At 41.1% G+C, this 18,369-nt stretch overlaps 2 protein-coding genes across 2 annotated transcripts in view; one reads left to right on the top strand and one right to left on the bottom strand.

The window, feature by feature from the left end:
• The window catches only part of TNFAIP8L3 (TNF alpha induced protein 8 like 3), a 59,316-nt gene extending 55,225 nt beyond the window's left edge, over positions 1-4,091 (top strand). Inside the window, exon 2 of the mRNA XM_074964771.1 lies at positions 1,600-4,091. Within this exon, the coding sequence (XP_074820872.1) occupies positions 1,600-2,162 (563 nt within the window). The 3' untranslated portion in view covers positions 2,163-4,091. The remainder of the gene's footprint in view (positions 1-1,599) is intronic.
• Positions 4,092-16,549: 12,458 nt separating this feature from the next.
• Positions 16,550-18,369, bottom strand: part of AP4E1 (adaptor related protein complex 4 subunit epsilon 1) — a 34,411-nt gene continuing 32,591 nt past the window's right edge. Inside the window, exon 21 of the mRNA XM_074966341.1 lies at positions 16,550-18,150. Within this exon, the coding sequence (XP_074822442.1) occupies positions 17,990-18,150 (161 nt within the window). The 3' untranslated portion in view covers positions 16,550-17,989. The remainder of the gene's footprint in view (positions 18,151-18,369) is intronic.

Below are 18,369 nucleotides of genomic sequence, written 5' to 3'. Positions count from 1 at the left end.
GTACATAGATTCAAGACTAGTCTCAGCAAATGAGAGTTGTTTCTCTGTAGATTCTCCAGGGCGAGGACTAGGCCTTCTTTTGAGTTTGTTCAGCATTTAGCACATGGTAGGTGCTACCAAAAACATAGTACTTAGTCCCAACCTCTCAAAACAGCACTTTCCAATGTACCGCACACCATGGTGAATGTTGCAATAATACCTAGACTGCTGAGCTACTCACTTGTGAGAGAGATGAAAAAGAAGCCCCGTTTCACCATTGTTTCCCTTTTAAAAAAATGTATAACCATGTTCTGCTTGATATCTCATAGTCATTAGGGGGAGCTAATTTATCCTTTCCACTCCACAAAGTGACCGAGAGTCACATTAGAGCTTTGTTTTTGCACCAGGGACAGTAGCACTCCGCTTGTGAAAAGTTTGTCTGTTAATTTAGAGTCAAATCCTGTCCTTGGGGACATCCAAAGTTCAGATAAGTGAGGATCCAGCTGGTGCGGACAGAATCCCTCTTCCGTGGCCATGGAGCTGTTCCACAGGTACTATTCTACTGGAGTCTCAGAATCCTATGGGCTCCACGGGTGCTGCTAGAGAGAGAAAAATTAGCTGTCCAGTTTTCTGTGTTATCTCCCCTATTCCTGCTTCAGGCTAACAGTTCACTGTAGCTTCACTCCCCTCACTTTTGGTCTATCTTATTCATTTAGATTTTACACTCTTGGGGACGGGGACAGTTTCTATGTGTTGGCGCAGTGCCTAGCAGAATGGGACCCCAATCTCCTTGAGGCCTCTACAAGCTACTGTAAAATCCAAGATACCCAGGTTTGATGATGATGGTTATGTAAAAAACTGCTCAGATATTTTTGTTCTGCAGGAGAAATTCCTACAAAAGCTCAAATACAAATTACTCTGTAAAAGTCAGTTTCTCAAATTAGGCACATTGGCAAGAAAGCCAAAAAGGCACCATTATTATAGATTAAAGACATAAATTTATGTTTATGGATATGTGCAGTCAGCTCTTCTAAAGATGCTGCCTAATCATTTCAAGCATGGAGCAATAGTGACACCCAGTGACCAGATTTATAATTCTTCATGGACCTCGTATTTCTCAACCACATTTAATCTTAAGAGTGTCTTTGACAGGTAATTTACATTTCTGTGCACGTTGTCTCAACAAAAGCTTTCAGGTGAGGAAGCTTTAATTTTAAAGCTTTGTCTATTTTAAAACCAAGAATATGCATGGAGTTTTAGTGTTTGCAAAGGACAAAGTAATAAAGTAAATGTATATCTTGAATATTCAGTTCCTACCATCTACAACCGCCCCCTTCCCTCCCCTGCCCCCGATTTTAGGAATCAAAAACTGGGATATTGACACTTGAGCTGCTGAGGCTTTGAGGACTGATGGAAAAACAATATTGAAGACATGACCTATGCTTGCATTTCTAATGCACCTATCCCTGAAGTATTCACTGAACGTGTCAACCATAGGCATCTTATAAGTGTGGCTAACAAACAACAGGCTGTATTACATGCTGTTAATTTGCCACTATATGCAAAGTATTTCCGAAGTGCAATTAACTTTTGCTTTTTTTTTTTTCTCCTCTGCAATAGGTCTCGATTGTTTCAGTTCAAAGAACCTTGCGCTGCAAGCACAGAAAAAGCTCCTGAGTAAAATGGCTACCAAAACTATGGCTAACATGCTCATCGACGACACAAGCAGCGAAATATTTGATGAGCTATATAAAGTCACTAGAGAACATACAAGGAACAAGAAGGAAGCTCACAAAATTATGAAGGACTTGATTAAAGTGGCAATAAAAATTGGGATCCTCTACCGAAACAATCAGTTCAACCAAGAAGAGCTGGAAATCGTAGACAAATTCAGAAAGAAGCTGAATCAGACAGCCATGACAATTGTCAGTTTTTACGAGGTAGAATACACCTTTGATAGAAATGTTCTCTCAGAACTCCTGAATGAATGTAAAGACCTGGTACATGAACTGGTAGAGCGACATCTGACACCCAGGTCCCACGGGCGTATCAACCATGTCTTCAATCACTTTGCAGATGTGGAATTCCTCACTGCCTTGTATAGCCTTGATGGGGATTGCCGACCATACCTCAAAAAGATCTGTGATGGAATCAACAAACTACTTGATGAGAAAGTCCTTTGAAACTTTGCCTTTTACAAAACAAAAAAACTCATTCCTAGAGCTGCAACAAACTGGCCATACTTGGTGAGTTGTGGCAAAGCTTGTGAGCTTCCTTCCTACCATCCTCCTATTACACGGACTTAATCAGAAACCAGCATGTACTCACTTGGCTTATTATGAACAAAACAAAACAAAACCAGAAAGCTACAAATTGTAATTCGCAGTTCACAGGGATTTCAGCCTTTTCAAAGGAGGGGAGTCAATGGGGCTGCTGATGCTTATTATTCAGAACAAGATCACAGCACATCCTAACCTCAGTATCTGTGTTGGGGTCTTGTTGTGTGAAAATGAACCTAAACTCAAGACATGTGGCAGCGTCAAAGATAGAAGGGAAAAGGCAGAAAGGGTGTTGCATGGAATTGACCCCCAAACTGTTCTTGTATATGTTTTTATTATTCCTAAAAAAGATCTCCAAGGCTTAGATGGAAAATGCGGTTCTGATGGGCACAAGTTCTCTCCTTTCAGTAGTGTCAGGAACCGATATGAGAGCACACCTCCAATTTTGCAGGTGATTAAGACCATACTGGAGAGCAGAACTTTATAAAAGGGGGAGAAGTGAGACGAGTAGAGAAGCTTCTTTAAGAAGCATGTTCCCACTGGAGATTTTTGCTTTGCATCTGAGACTAAGTGAGAAACTTTTATTTTGATTCTGAAAAATAGCTCAGTGACTCTAAAGTCAAACATAATGAAGAAACTAAATAATGAAGTACAACATTGGCTTCAATAATAACATGGGTCCCACACCGTGACATCAAATAGGCTTAGATTCGAGGGCCACGCTACTTCCTCTGCAATTACTGTTTTCACTTCCAGAGCATAGATTTCCTGCTGAAGAACACCATGATATAAAGAGCTGAACACCTGACAGGAATAGTGATATTATTGGATCAATGAAGCCATCATTTGTCCCTTCCTTCTTCACTGAAACACCATTTCCACCTGCAAATAGCAAAAGCTCTCAAAAGACAATATTCAATGTATGGAACAACTTTTCAGCCTTGGCTTAGTGTATGTCCATCGTAATTAATTGTGTTTACAGTCAAATAGTGAAGTGTGGCAAACGGGGGCCCAAGCTGGTATTTTCACAGTGCCATCTAAGTATAGAACATCCACAGCTCTGTAACTAGGGCTTGTTAACATGGGAAAGTTATGAGCAACACCAAGGACCTATTGCATCTTATGCTGATACACATTAAAAAAAGCCACCCGAACACACACACCAACACCTATTACAGAACAAGGATGAACTAAAGAACTTGCAGAGAAGTTACAGTGGTTGCAACAGTACAACTGTCCTGGCGAAAATCCAGATTTTATAATCCCTAGTCCAGAGCATCACAAAAGAAAACAGCACGGTCTAGTGCTTAAAACTACCAACTCAAGCTCTGCCACTGATGTCAAAGATTACAGACATGTCACTTAGCTTCTCTGTGTCACAACCCGTAAAATTTCCCCTTTATAAATTGCTCTGAAATTATTGGATAAAAAACCCCACACTATATAAGAGTTTAGCATTGCTATTAGGAAACTAAGGGCTTGGATACACTTGCAAGTTAGAGTGCATTAAAGTAGCCCCAGGCGCCCTAACTTACAACCCGTCCACACTGGCAAGGCATTAGGGCACCTGGACTCTGCAGCTGGAGCGCTCCTGGTAATCCACCTCCACGAGAAGCATAACACTTGCTGCGCCTTGGCTGAAATGCCCAAGCATCAGTGTGAACGAGGTGTTGCATTACTGCACTCTGATCGGCCTCTGGAAACGTCCCATAATCCCCTTAGGTCAAGTGGCCACTCTTGTCATTGTTTTGGAATCAGCTGCAGGAATGCGGATATGCCCTTTCAAAGCTCTGTTTCTGACAGCCAGCTGCTTATCTGCTCCGGGACAAAGCAACCATTAGTGTGGAATGTTGCTTACTGGGGGGGGGGGGGGGGGCGGCAGGGGGAGAGAGGTCTGCTGCTGTCTGAACTTACAAGACAGCATGCCGACACGCTCTCAGCCCCCCAAAAACGCACTCTCTTTGTGGCTATGCCAGTGTGCTTGAATCTGACAGTGTGGACACACTGCCGCGCTTTCCCTACTGCGCTCTCCGAGGGCTGGTTTAACTCACAGCGCCCTACGTCTGCAAGTGTAGCCAGGCCCTAAGACTGAGGAAATCCTGGTACCAAACGAAATGTTGGCAGAGAATTATATTGCTCGTTATTGAGCTGAGGTGAATTTTGTCTTTTAGAGGCAGAGGGAAAATGCGTTACCAATTCATCTGAAAGCCAACTTTGTTGTGCTAAAATCTCCAAAAGTGAGATTAATTAATTAATTTCAACCTTTACATTGCACCCATTAATCTACAGGCACTATCTGCAATAGAGCAGAGCACGACAGAAAGAGTAGGCTCTATGATAGGACATTTTCGTACCTCAAGGCCTCCTAGAAGCAAGACATTCACTGAAATATGCCAAGTGGTCAGTCTAAGAAAACAAGTTGGTCTACTCAACATAGGTGGGTGAGAAGGAGTTTTCTTGTACTGCCTATATTTGAGAGTTCAAGATATTTTCCCCAACGCAAATCAGGGCAAAAAGTCACATTTCAAAAACATCCCCGGGGGGGGGGGGGGGGGGCAGATTTTTGTTTTGAGTCAATCCAAATGTTTCATTTCAGTAATTTTGACTTTTTTTTTAATTTAAATAAAAGCCTTTTTGAGGCTCATTAACTTAAATTTCAAAACAAAAAGTAGTTTTGAGCCAGCTAAATCAGAATTTTTCACTTCAAATATTTTTCTCAACATTTTTTCAATGTGGGAAATTCATTGAACTTGACCCTGTTCTGTGAAAACTTTGGTTTGGCAAATCAGCATTTTCTATAGGTCAAGCATTTTAGCTCCTTATAACTAGCGGACATAGACCTCTATCACTAAGTGCAACAACATATCCGCCAACAGCAGGTATGTACAGTTAGCCAAAATATCCATTAAGTTACACAGGGCTAGATCATGGAGGAGTCAAGTCCCACCAGCTAAAGCTGGCAGAGTTCATTTCCCCATCTGTGCTGCCTTGATTGCAGCACAGATACGTTGGTGTCAGGTTGGAGCCATAGAGGCTGCTCTCTGTCCCATGCCATGGCCTTTTGATATGAATAATTTGTGCAGAGTAAGAGGCATCTTATATTCCCATACTTCCCTGGACAAGTGCATGCTGCAGGTCAAGATCTGGCCCTTAAAACATGGTACTTAGGAGGGAACCCACTAAAAAGAAAATCTACAGCAGTATCAAATGTTATTGTGTCTTGATGCACTAACCTTTCCCTGTTTTGAAATTCTGTGAATTTTATAGCAACACCCTTGGCTTACAGACACAGCAGATTTATAGTACATTTAAAACTCTCCCCCCACCATTGTGTTCATCCACTCCCACAGCTCTAAAGATACTTCGGTTTGAGACAGTACCTCCTTTTAGATGACATGCGAGTGACAGATAACCTTGAAGACAACACAGATGTCAAATACTGTGCCAAAGGGTATATTACAATAATTAGATGCATATTTTTAAAACTCATGAAAAAATATGTATTTGAAAGCTATTTCGTTACGTAAGCAATGCTTACAGAGCAGATCACTGATCTCATCAGTATTACAGAGAGTTGTTTTCACATGTAAACATTATTCAAAATACTATAGTAACAGACTTCAGAACATTCTCTTATACTTCTGTCTTTTCTCCCCCACAAAACAAATATGTCATATGCATTGCAACAACAATCCCATGTTTCCTTTATATAGTGCAATTGTCCTTAGATAGCTGGATACCCAGCTACCTGATTCTGATACTAAAGGGGTACAGTTGCACATGAACAATCAGAAGTGTTCTTTTATCTCATCTTCGAAGAGTGTATTTCAAATGCACAGGAAAAAAAGCCATTTAAAATGGGTAGGCCGCTTGTGTTGGAGCGATTTTCCACCCATTTCCCTTTAATCCACGAAGCTTCTGTTCAATAGCAACTTATGTGGACTGCCCTTCTGTGGCATAATACAGAGATAAAATCTGGGCAGAAGGACTTGCAAGATTTGCCTTAAGTGGTAAAAATGTAGGCATTCTCCAGAACCATATTTAATAATCTACATTTACATACAATATTGGCCAAAATCTGCCCCAAAGCACTACTTATCAGACTGATGGGGGGTGGGTTTTTTTTGAGAGTATATAATACATCCAACACAAATCCTAGTGCACAGAGCATATCAAATTTCAGAGGGTGTTTTTATTTTGTTTTGGAGCAAGCTAAGTGCATGTAAGATTTAAAAAAAAAACAAAAAAAAACAAAGCCAGAATAAAGTTGCCATTCAAGAAGGAGGACAGCTGAAAGAAAAACGATACGCTGTATGTGGTTTCTTTTTATGTCTTGCATATATCAGTATTCAGAGTCTGGTATTTTAGAAAACAGCCAAATGTCTGTCATTTTATTTATACATTTTAGTAGCCTTAAGGTGGAAGAAAAAATGTTTTCAAGTATTTCTGATACTTGTATATCCTGTATATTCATTGTTTACTTTTATACTGGTGGCTTGGTTTGTAATAATATTGGCAATGTTCAAGTCACCCATAAAGTATATGATGTATTATCATAATATTTGTGGATTAAATGATTTGTGATTACTGTATTTTTGGTTTCCTTTAGTTTTCATTTTGCTACCTTGTGATGGGGTGCTCTACTCACCACTAGGATGGTGCCTCCTCCTGACCGTTCTGGGAATTAGCCTTGCAGGTCAATGCCCCTTCCCACAGTTGCATGCCTTCTCTCCATCCTTCTCTCTTGGACCGTAACCTCTCTCTCGCTCCAGGAGCTGCCTCTTCTTGACTCGGCCCTCTGGCCAGGTCACTAAATATGTTTTCCCCTTTTGGGGTATCAAAGTCTTTCAACGTCTCTCTCCACACTAGCATTCTCAGGCAGTCTTCCCATTCACTACCCCCTGGTGCCACTCCCACAGTGGCTGGCAGGGGAACCCAGGCCCGCCCTTTACTCCAGGTTCTGGCTCAGGGACCCTCTAATCAGCAGTCAAGGTCTGTTCCCTCCTGCCTTTCCCTGAGCCATTTCTGAGAGGGGGGAATGCCAGAAAAAAGGAGTTTGCCAACCTCTCAACCCCTTCCTCCCATCCAGGGAACAACCAGTGGTGCTGGAACATTTTTAATAGTGGGGGTGCTGAAAACCAGCCCCCTTACCTCCCGAACTGAGGCTGGAATCCCAGGCACATGGGGCTGGCAGCCAGCACCCCTGCACTCCTACTTCCCGCACCTATGGGAGTAACTGTGAGCTACCTGCCTCTGCAACTTCCAAACACTCCTGCCTTCTCCCAAAGGGTCACTGCAAACTTTCCCTCTGCTTCCAATTTCCTGTCCTTACAAACCCAGCCCAGCTAGTTCCTCCACAGCTGGGCTTCCTCACTCAGTGGATTAATTGGCCCCCTGATTGCCTTCAGCTGTGGTCTGTGAGGTTAATTAGCCCCCTTTTCAGTCTGTATTAACCATTCAGGGCAAGTGTGGTGTGAACAAACCCATCACCTGTATAATTATCAAATGAAGTTCATAGGCGAATTCAGAACTTTTAGTATCAGTTGCTACTTTAGATCAAACAATGATTATTAAATCATAAGAGGTCATCAGCTTTAAGTGTCTATGCAATTGCAACCAATGTTACCATGCATAGAAATTTAGCACTCAGTAAATGTAAAATACATTGAAAAACTACATTAAAAGAACATTATTAGGGTTCCAAAGTCAAAAGTGAGGAAATGCCAGAATTAAGGCTGTCTGCACAACCTTAATTTGGCCCCATTGTGCATATGAATTAGGATAGACTAATTATATGATCACATACTATTTTTTCCTCCACAGGACCCCTGCCTCACTCAATGCACAGGATGAACAGTGCTCACATAATGAGCAGCTATTCAATATTTTGTTTTCTCCCCATCATTCAGTGTGGCCACAAGCCTTAGCTACTGTATTCTATTCAAATGCTGTTCTGCGGGCAGAAGTGTTCATTTCCTCAGGGGGGTTTCTGTGGCACTCTGTTGTTTCTGAATGCTTCACGAACATTCATGAATTTATTTTCACAACATCCCTGTGAGAGGAGCATTTATCACAGAGGTGGTCTGGCTCCTCCTGCTGGAGAATTGCCATGCTGCTGTGAGGGGATCCAAATGCAGAGTCCCCTGTGTACAGAGCTAGCTGATTTTTTTTTTTTTTATTAAAGGATACAGGTTTTATTTCTTTTCAGTTCAGTCAAACAATCACAATCCTGTATAATATTAAACCCCCGTTTTGATGACGATTCCATGTTGATCTTAGAAAGGCTACCACTGCAATGTAAAATTATTACAATTATTGTGGATCATTCTAAAATAAAATGAACTGAATTCCATGAAGAGGCAAGACGTTTCCTTAAATTAAATATTAAGGTGGTGGGTTTACTTTGAGGCCATTCTCTTACACTCTAACTTCTGGACCATTTACATGTGTCTCCTTTGTGCTGCATATACAGTCAATGGTGAGCAGAGAGATTGAAAGCAGCTTCTTTATCATTCAAGTTCTGTGGTCATTCAGTGGCTTCAAAGTGCGGCAGCTAGGCAGAGTTTAGGCTCTGTTCCTGGCTTCTAGGCTTGCATTCCACAAGCAGATCTTATGGCTGACACCCCTCTTTGCAGTGAGGACCCTGCAGTACAATTGCCTAGGCCCTGACACTTGTGCTGTCTTCCCCACACTTCCCCGCAGCTCTTGCACGTTCCCCAGAATTCCACCTAAAATGTTGACATCTTTAGGGAAAACCCAGTGTGAGCCAACAGCCTTTGCACAGGATTTTAAAACACCATTGCTCTTTAATAGCATGGGTGTGGAAAAGCTGACTCCCCTCTGGCACATCCCATCAGGCCTAGGCATGGCATGAGCAGGGAGAATAAACACCATCCAAAGTCAGGGGCTGACTTACCCAGGCCAGACAGGGAAGCGCTGAGCCAAAGCTGAGGAGGTGCCTTTCCACACATCTTTCTGGACTCACCGTCCCAGTCTTCCCCCAGCCCTAGTATCCATACCCAGTCTCTTTACCCAGCCAGTCCCAGTTGCCCCCGGGCTCCTTGGCCAATCTCTCTCATCCCCCCCACCTCAGCCTCCAGTGCCCCTCATTCTCCCATTTCCTGTCCCCACTGACTGAGTACCAATCTCCCTCCCCAGGCTCCTTGTCCAATCTCAGCGTCCCACCCCCAGCTTCTTGTTCAAGTTCTCCCCACACACTCCAGCCCTGTGTCCCCTCCCCCTTCCCCAGTCTCCCCTTTGACTCATCTGACCTCAGTTTTCCCTCCACTCTCTAACTCCCAGTCCCCTCACCCTACACACTTCCCTCCCCAGCTCCCATTCTCCTTGCCCAGACAGACCCAGTCCCCCCCCAGCTCAGAGTTTCCCCTTTACCCCAACACCTAGTTTTTCTCTCCCCCTCCATGCCTGTCTCCAGTCCCAGTTTCGGTTTCCATTTCCCCCTCCCCACTCAAAGCTGCTACTCTGAAACCACTCAAAGTTCTGACTCTCATCCCCTCCACATTCACAGCAGACCTCTTCCTCCTACACACTCCTTAGGCCCATCATCAGGTGATATGCTCTCAGTTTAATTGCAGCTGAAAGTAGCTCAGAACTGCAATTGCAGGGAAAGTCCTGCTCAGTTCCAGGCTTGAGTATGCTCAGCGCAGACAGAATCTTTGGGAAATTTAGCTGCTAAAATCTAAGAGGCATGTGCAAACTGCAATATTTCCAAGCCAAATTTGGGCTTTTGGGGGGAGGGGTGTCAAAAGGCACATCCCTGACACAAACTCAGGCTCCCTGACAAATTTCAAGTCCCTGCTCCAACACTAAGGTGGACTAGAGCATTTCAAAGAAAAGGATTTCCAGAATTTTTTTTAACATGGACAAAACACAGAATTTTTCCCTAGTCTCATTCTCAAACATCTGAATCATTTTGGCTGAAATTTTCCAAAGCTTTCAGCCTTAGGCAGACTCAGCATGGAAAATTTCAGCCCAGATGATTAAAGTTCGGCAAAGTTATAAGCAACTAAAAAGAAGTGTCACACACCATTTACCAGCCCTGCTTATAATAAACCACTTTCAGCCTGGTATAGAAGGCAGAAGATTAAACACCATATTCTTCACTTCATTCTTGTTTAAATTAACTTGTGTCAAATATTTTTATGTATGTAATAGTAATATTAAAGAATATAAGTATGATTCAATACATCCTGAGAAGGTGGCTAGTGGCATTCATTATGCAGTCTATTTATTAAACAATATGAAGCACAATAAATAGTACTGAGTATATGCTGTCTTACTTATTGCAAATATGTTGTAGAATAGTGTATAAGTGATGGATTCAAAATGGAGTTGGAAGCTACACTACAATAGTCTCATTTCAGCAATAACATTGCAAAAGAAAGTCTTACAATAGATGTAGAAGTAGGTTTATTTCCCCGTCCCTATGTAGAATGTCAGATAAGTAACAGTGTCAAAAAGAGAGAGACACACACATACACTGAGAAAGGATTGTCAAGTTGTTTTAGGCCAAAAAGAGGTCTAAAAATGGTGTCTCAAGCGTTTGCAAGGAAAGCAGCAACGTAATATCTGGGTGCTATATACAACCATCAAAATGACTACTATCCATTAAACAGAACAAGTCTCTGCTCCTGCCCAAATTATGGGATGAGCAGGGATAGAGACTTATGGGAAGGGGTATAATGTGATTGCAATAGGGCAGTTTTAATTCATATTTAGAAATACAATAGATATGATGGATATTCCTATTCAGATGTCCCGTTGAAAATATTTTCAGAGTATCTGAGAAAAAAATGACAACTAAAAAAGATAAAATGTGGATTGTGAGAGCAAAAGCAGTACTGCAAATGCAGACAGAAGGAACAGGTTTTTTCCCCCAACAGCCTCTTCTCTAACAAGGTAGCAACTATCAGCACCAAAAAAAAAGGATGAATTACTACATAGTGGCAAGTACACAAAAATAGACATTTTAGGGCAGGCCTACACTTAAAGCACTGCAGCTGCACCACCGTAGCACTTCCGTGAAGACACTATTAGGCCAATGGGAGACCTTCTCCCACTGGCATAGTTAATCCACCTCCATGAGAGGTGGTAGCTATGTCGACGGGAGAAACCCTCCCCACCAACGTAGTGCTGTTTACATTGGCGTTAGGTCAGTATAACTGCGCTGCTGAAGGGCGTGGATTTTTCATATCCCCAAATGATGTAGCTCTACTGATGTAGACCTGGCCTTAGAATGCTCTTGTGAGGTCTGGCTATCTTTTTCTTTAACTCCATTACAACATGGGCACTTTGGAAGAACTGGCTAATTATGAATGTCAGATGGAAAATAACCATTGACTTTGCTAAACATTGTAAAATATCTGTCCTCTTTAGAAAACCGTTCAACTTCTCCCATCTCTATAACTCAGTTCTATTTACATGGGGCAATTAAAGTATTATTCAATGCCCTCTGATGTACACTGTATATAAAATCCAATTTGCAAAGATTTCAGTGTCTTTGTTTCTGTAGCAACCTGCAAAAAATGTCAAAGAGCCCTTAGTTCACAATAAAACACCAAAAGGAAGTTGTGTCATTCTGGTTCAGTCAGACAGGAGTTAAAATCCTACACTTCAATAATTACATTTTCTCTAACTCCAATGTAGCTGTAAAATCAAGCCTGTGACAATTCTTCAAGCATAACTGCTAAATGCAGACACAACATTGGGGTTTTACACAAGTTATAAGACACAGAAAAATTTCCCAATTTTAAATTAAGTCATGGTGGCTATTCCTGACCTCCAGGTAAAGTCTCAATCAGATCTATTCATCCTTATGAATCTGTGTTCCAGTAGATTCCTAGGAAGAGTAAACCCTGCACGTAGCTTGCGGGATTTTTAGAAATAATTTGTACTATGCAAACTAATAAACCAATAAATTACAAGGAAAATGTCAAATGCAGATGTGCACATAAATGCAGAATAACACAAGAAAAAGTACAGTGTATAAGTGTGTGAGCTTTAACTACAGCCACATTAGAATATGGCTAGTCTTGTAAATGGTGGTTAACACATAATTAGGCCTCAGTTTGACACACGTCTCCTGACCCCTGGTTTTAACTCACAGAAGCTGACAACACATGTGTGCAGCAGGGAGTTACAGAACTGGTCCGAGGAAGAGAGTTCATGTGAATGATTCTCCTATCCTGTACACTCTAATGCCATCTAACTTTCTCTTGCTTTGCCTTCCCATGAGACTACACAGCCTGCAGTGGCAACAGTAGCTTTATAGCTGCATTAATGCTCTCTTCATGGACACAAGAGAGAAGATGGATGGGTCCCAGATGCATCCCACTGACTGCAAATCTTAGTTTTGGGAGAGTGCAGGTGGGAAGAAAGGGGAATTAGCAGAAATAAAGGGAAATCCTGTGCCCAATCAGAGAGAGATGAATTTCACCTTACAATTATTTTATCTTCTGTCAGTCCTCACAATGTGGTTTCCTTCCTTCCTTCCACAGGGCATGGTGGCAGCTTCAGAATTGTCTATCAGATTATTAAGCACAGGACAGACTGTTCTGTCACAGAATTGCCCATAAATTCTAAACTTGCAGTAACTCTAGGATATTGCTAAAACACCAAAGACATTTTTAAAAATAGGGGTTACTTACTAGTAACTGCTGTTCTTCAGCACAGCACCTTCAGCATTGAGCTGCAGAACTACGTAAAAATGCTGTATCTGCTGGGAGTGCAGGAATGCCCTTGAACTTGGATAAAGTCATCTGCTCAATTGAAATGTGGGAATACACTCCTCCCACACATCAGTTCCTTCTCCCTAGCCCTCAGAGTCCTGAAACACAAACCACTATGAGCCACAAAAGAAGGCAGGTGGGTAGTTTGAAGGCACAGAGGCAATTTTTGAGGAACAGTTACTCGTAAGCCTCAGGGAATTCCCACTTGTGGGAGATTAGCAAGCGAGCCCTGAAGAGGGCGAGGTGTTCTAGGCAGAAATGGATTGTAGCACCACCTTACCAAAACACGTATTTCTAAGGCTAGCTAATTAGCCTGCAGACATGAGAGACAGTTCCGTTTAGCTCTCTGCATTGGAGGCAAAAGAAAGAGGTGCGCTCCCTTATACAGAAGGGATTACATCATCTTAACCGAGACACTCCTGGCACCCCCCAGTGGACACTGCTTTTTTATATAGTTGTATACCTCAATTCTAGAGGCTGGCTTTCATACATGGGAATACACAGAAGCCCTTGAAGAAGAATCAGACATTTAATATAGAGACTGAACGATGTCTGTGGTTTGCCCTACCTAATTAAAAAAAATCAGAGGGTAGAACAGATTAATGTCTACATCCTTTTAAAAGTAGAGAACTTTAACAGGTAAGGCAAAATTTCCTTTGTCTTATAAAGGCTCAGGTCTCCATATCTCAGAGCTGGGACCATAGAGAATTAATCAGTACAAAACATGAGTAACAAAGGTGGGCTATTTAAAACTGGAATTATAAATTCTTATATTATTTTGTAGAGCATCTTTTAAGTGCTATACAAAAGACAAACTAAAATAAGAACAGAGTAATTTTTTTCCCGACAGCACTGATGTGGTTGCCAAATGAGAACTGAGAAGCCTGCAATACCTCTTAAAAGGTTTTCATTATAAAAATTAGAGTAAGGATAATATAAATTGTTGTAGAATTACCTAAATAAACCCAGCTATGCCCATCTCACCACCACCCTCCATTTTACAGATCAGGAAATTGATGCAGAGAGGTACAACTGACTTGCTCCAGAACAGATGCATTCAGGGCTACATTTGGAGCCCCAGAATTCCCAGTTCCTGCTCCAAACTCTAGCAGCAATGTACCATATGAACAGCATGCTCAAAGCAGACAGCCCCTTCCCTAAAGAGAGGTAGACAGGGGAGTACAAGGATACAATATCCACAAGACAGGCTGTGAACACAGCATACCAGTAGCCTAAGAATTGTCAAGTTTTTTTTGTAGGCAATAACACCATTGCACTAATCAACTCTAGGAATGATGAAAGCATGAATGCTCAACCACACAGTTTTCCTGTGGTGCCGAGTTCATAATCTGGCTCAATTCCAAAAAGAATATGAAGAAGCCATGGGATACAAAATGCTGCTGAAATAATAGACTCAAAGATAGTGTGACATCTACCCTTCGTATACCTGAAGCTGAATATGTGTCATTACTAATTGCTATGGTGAGCAAACTTAGTGAAACACATATGTTACATTCTTTGTCACTATTTTGTTGCACTGAGAAACAATAATCGAAATGGGGGCTAGTACTCTGTCATTCAACATGTAAAAACAGGCACGTCTGTCCTTGCTTGCTAACACATCTCATTTAAGTTTTATGTACACAATGCTTGCCAGTATAGACGGAGCATTTTTCTGTCTTTTATTTAATCTCTTGGCAGTGGGAGTCTAGACCTGCAGCCATTAAATTACAAATCATCTATGTTGGGGAACAATTCTTCAATAATATTAAATGCCATTATTCTAATAGTACCACTGTTAAGGTACACAGCACCAAAGACACATGCCCAGTTAAAACAGCTGTAAAACTGGGCTGGAGATTTTATTAGATGCACATTATTAAATTACAGAAAAGTGTAAACAAAGAGATTAACACAATAGTTTTGGTGGACGATCTAAAAATAAAGGCTGTACCTCGGGTACAAGCGAGCAAACCCCTGTATGTCACAGCAACATAAGACCCTTGATTGTTTTCTCAGAATCTGCATATTTACAGCTCAAAGTGCATTAACTATATGGTTACATTAAACAACCAAGGTGGAAAAAACTAAGGATAAAGAGGAGCATCATACCTACAAGTAAACAGAAGGCATTACTGGTTTGTTTCATATCAGGAGAGACTTAACATCCCATTAAAGAAATGGTGAAAAATGCATAGGCTAGAACAGATATTTCTGTAATTTTTTTATAATACACTGAAATCCAATTATAGCACCCAACTTGATTTACATTCTGTACTAGCAGGGAAATTAAAATAAGCTTTCATTCATACAAATTGTCCCAGAGCATTAAATATACATTATTTAATGCATGCAGAATGTTTAATATATTTACAGACTTAGTGCATTTTAATAAATCCCTCAATTAGAGGGTTTTGTAATAGCAGTGACCAAAAGATCTTTTATGTCATAGTACCTGTGGTAATATAAGACAATTGGCTTAATCTCTAAAAGAAGTTATTAAAACAATCTTTATGATCACTGGTGTATCAAAATTACATTCTTTATATGATTTTATGAACATTTAACAAAATGAAGCAAAATAAAAATAATTAATACTTTTCTTTCCTTAAACACTGATGTTTGCCAGATGAAAACTGAGAATATTAAGATATCTCCTAAGGTTTTCCTTTTCAATATAAAAAATAGCATAAGGATAATGCAAACTGATGTAGAATTCCATTTCCTTTGTATGCCACACTTGCAAGCATTGTTTGCACAAATGTCAATTCTTCTAAATTTAAAGAAAAATAGCTACTTGTGAATTACTGTAAAGTTGTGCGAGACAGTGATGTGTTTCATTTGCTGTCTAAATAAATGCAGATCACAGGATTCCAAGGCGTAGATGCTGGGTTTTGGGAATGGTAGTGACAAAGAAGGGGAGAAACAATTCACACACACACACAGCATGCATGCTAGGCTGATTAGATCTATTAAGCCTTATAGCTTGTCGACACAAAGCAGCAATGTACACCATGTGGGTGTGATTTCGAAAGCTCACTAACACATTGTGTATTAGTTGGTCCGTATAGACCAGGGATCTCAAACTCAAATCACCATGAGGGCCACATGAGGATGAGAACATTGGCCCGAGGGCCACATCACTGAAACCTTTTCATACAATGATACAAAAGTATAGTCAAACATGAAAAAAAATGAAGAGCAATATAGTGTGCTATTAAAAGTCAATGTATTAACTTTTTTCAAAACTGTAATATGAAGAGGGGTTTTAATAAAAATATAAATACTCAGTAATTCATCTCACTCAAACGACAAAGCACGCATTTACTTTTAGAATTACTTTGGTTAAAGCCTTCCCTTTGTCCCCTGCCCCGCCCTCACTCCACCCCCTTCCATAAGGCCCCGCCTCTTCCCACCCCCATTCCAACCCCTTCCACAAAGTCCCCGCCCCAACTCCACTCCCTCCCTGCCCCTGTTCCAACCCTTTCCCCAAATCCCCACCCCGGCCCTGCCACATCCCCGCTCCTCCCCACTTCTTCCTGGAAACTCCTAAGCACTGCCAAACAGCTGTTTGACAATGGGAAGCGCTGGGAAGTAGGCGGAGTGGTGATGCGGCATGCTTGGGGCGGGGGCAGGAGGGGAGGGGAGCTTGGCTGCCGGTGGAGTCGGCACCCATAGCAGGCCACAGGAAATAACTCTGGCCCATGGGCCTGTTTTTGAGACCCCTGGTGTAGACCCTGCCAGTGCACACTGAAAGTTCCCTAATGCACTTCAATACACAGCACTAGAGTAAAATGCACTTGGGAACTTTTAGTGCGTACCAGCAGTGTCTACCTGGACCAGTTAGTGCACCTTAGAAATCACACCCCCATAGTGCACATTGCTGCTCTGTGTAAACAAGCCTTTAGAAACACTCATAACCACACAATACATCCAAACCATGTATAAGCAGTAATTTACAAAGACTGATAACCAATCAATACTGTAGATAATTAGCATTATAAAAGAAAATTCAAAGTAAATTCAAATGTTTCAGTCCAAATTAAATACACAGCACCTTCAATACTGTCACACAGCTATGATAAATCCAGGCTTAATATTTTCCTCTACTATCCTTTTGAAAAATATCTTTGGGACATGCACAGTTCTTTTGATGAGTGTTACAGACTTCTACCAAAGGCAAGTGAAGAAGAGGAATAAAATGAAAATGACAAGGAGCTGCAGATACCATACACATGACTTGGATAGCAATGGATCTCCATCCAATTTAGCCATCATCACGCAACTCCCAGTTTTAGACACCTCTCCCATTCTCCAAAGACTGTCTGGGTGACATGAGTCAAGTCCTTAACTGGTAAACGACCAAAAGATCACGTGCAGTACTTCTGACCATTTAAAGCCAGTGAAACAACTATGAAGCATGCACTTCTATCCTCTGTGGTAAGATAACATACCACGTGCAACAGCCAGTATGGGTCTTGTTTCCAATAGTGCTTAAAATGCAACTTTAGAAAAAGCTCATAAATGAAGTAAATGGTAATGTTACAGACAAGCATTTGAATCATTTTTACAGTATAAAGCTGACTTCATAGCAGTGATGTTTTCCTTAAAATAATATTTAAGTACTAAGTAGCTGCTCCTAAGAGTAAAGGGTTGCTATATACAAAAATTACGTAATAGAAAATAAATACTTTCAATCATCTACAATAAACTAAGAAATATACATTTCATTTAAACAGTTAGCAATACTTCATCGGGTCATCTGTCAGCAACTGTAAAATCCTGAGCACATTTCTGCAGGCACATCGTGGATCATTCTGCTTTCCCGTTAGTCCATACGGCACATGCCAGCTGGGGGGATGAAACCACTCTTGAGTATCGTTTTAACTCATTTTGCTTTGGTAAACATTTGTGTAACCCTGTAAGTCTTTTGTATGCATTTATTTTTACACCAATATGTTAGAAAAGCAGGCACTGTTGCAATTAAGATTCCTCCATCACCTTTTGACACAGATATAGTAAACTGTCTGGAAGAGCAGAACAAGAGGATCTAAACCACAGTGCCAGTGTCCTTGCATGAGTACGACAATGCAGCAGACAGGGGACTGATGGAAGTAGCCGGCATGCCACTATTCCCTCATTACCTTAAAAACAAACAACAAATAACTTTAAAACTAAAAGATATAATTGCAATTCATATTAAATATAGTTCAAATTGAAGTGTGCTTTCAAATGTAACATTTTTCTGCCCTATTCTTCTCTCACACCTGCAACTCATCTCATGCTTCACCAAACATCAATCCTAATTAGCCCCCGTCACTCCCAATTTCATGCCTTATTTCATACAAACCTTCAAAGCTTGC

This window comes from Natator depressus, chromosome 10 (genome assembly GCF_965152275.1).
Source record: "Natator depressus isolate rNatDep1 chromosome 10, rNatDep2.hap1, whole genome shotgun sequence".
In the NCBI taxonomy this organism is placed as follows: domain Eukaryota; kingdom Metazoa; phylum Chordata; order Testudines; family Cheloniidae; genus Natator; species Natator depressus.
Note: the sequence above shows the minus strand (reverse complement) of the source record. Positions and strands in the feature narration are given on the sequence as shown.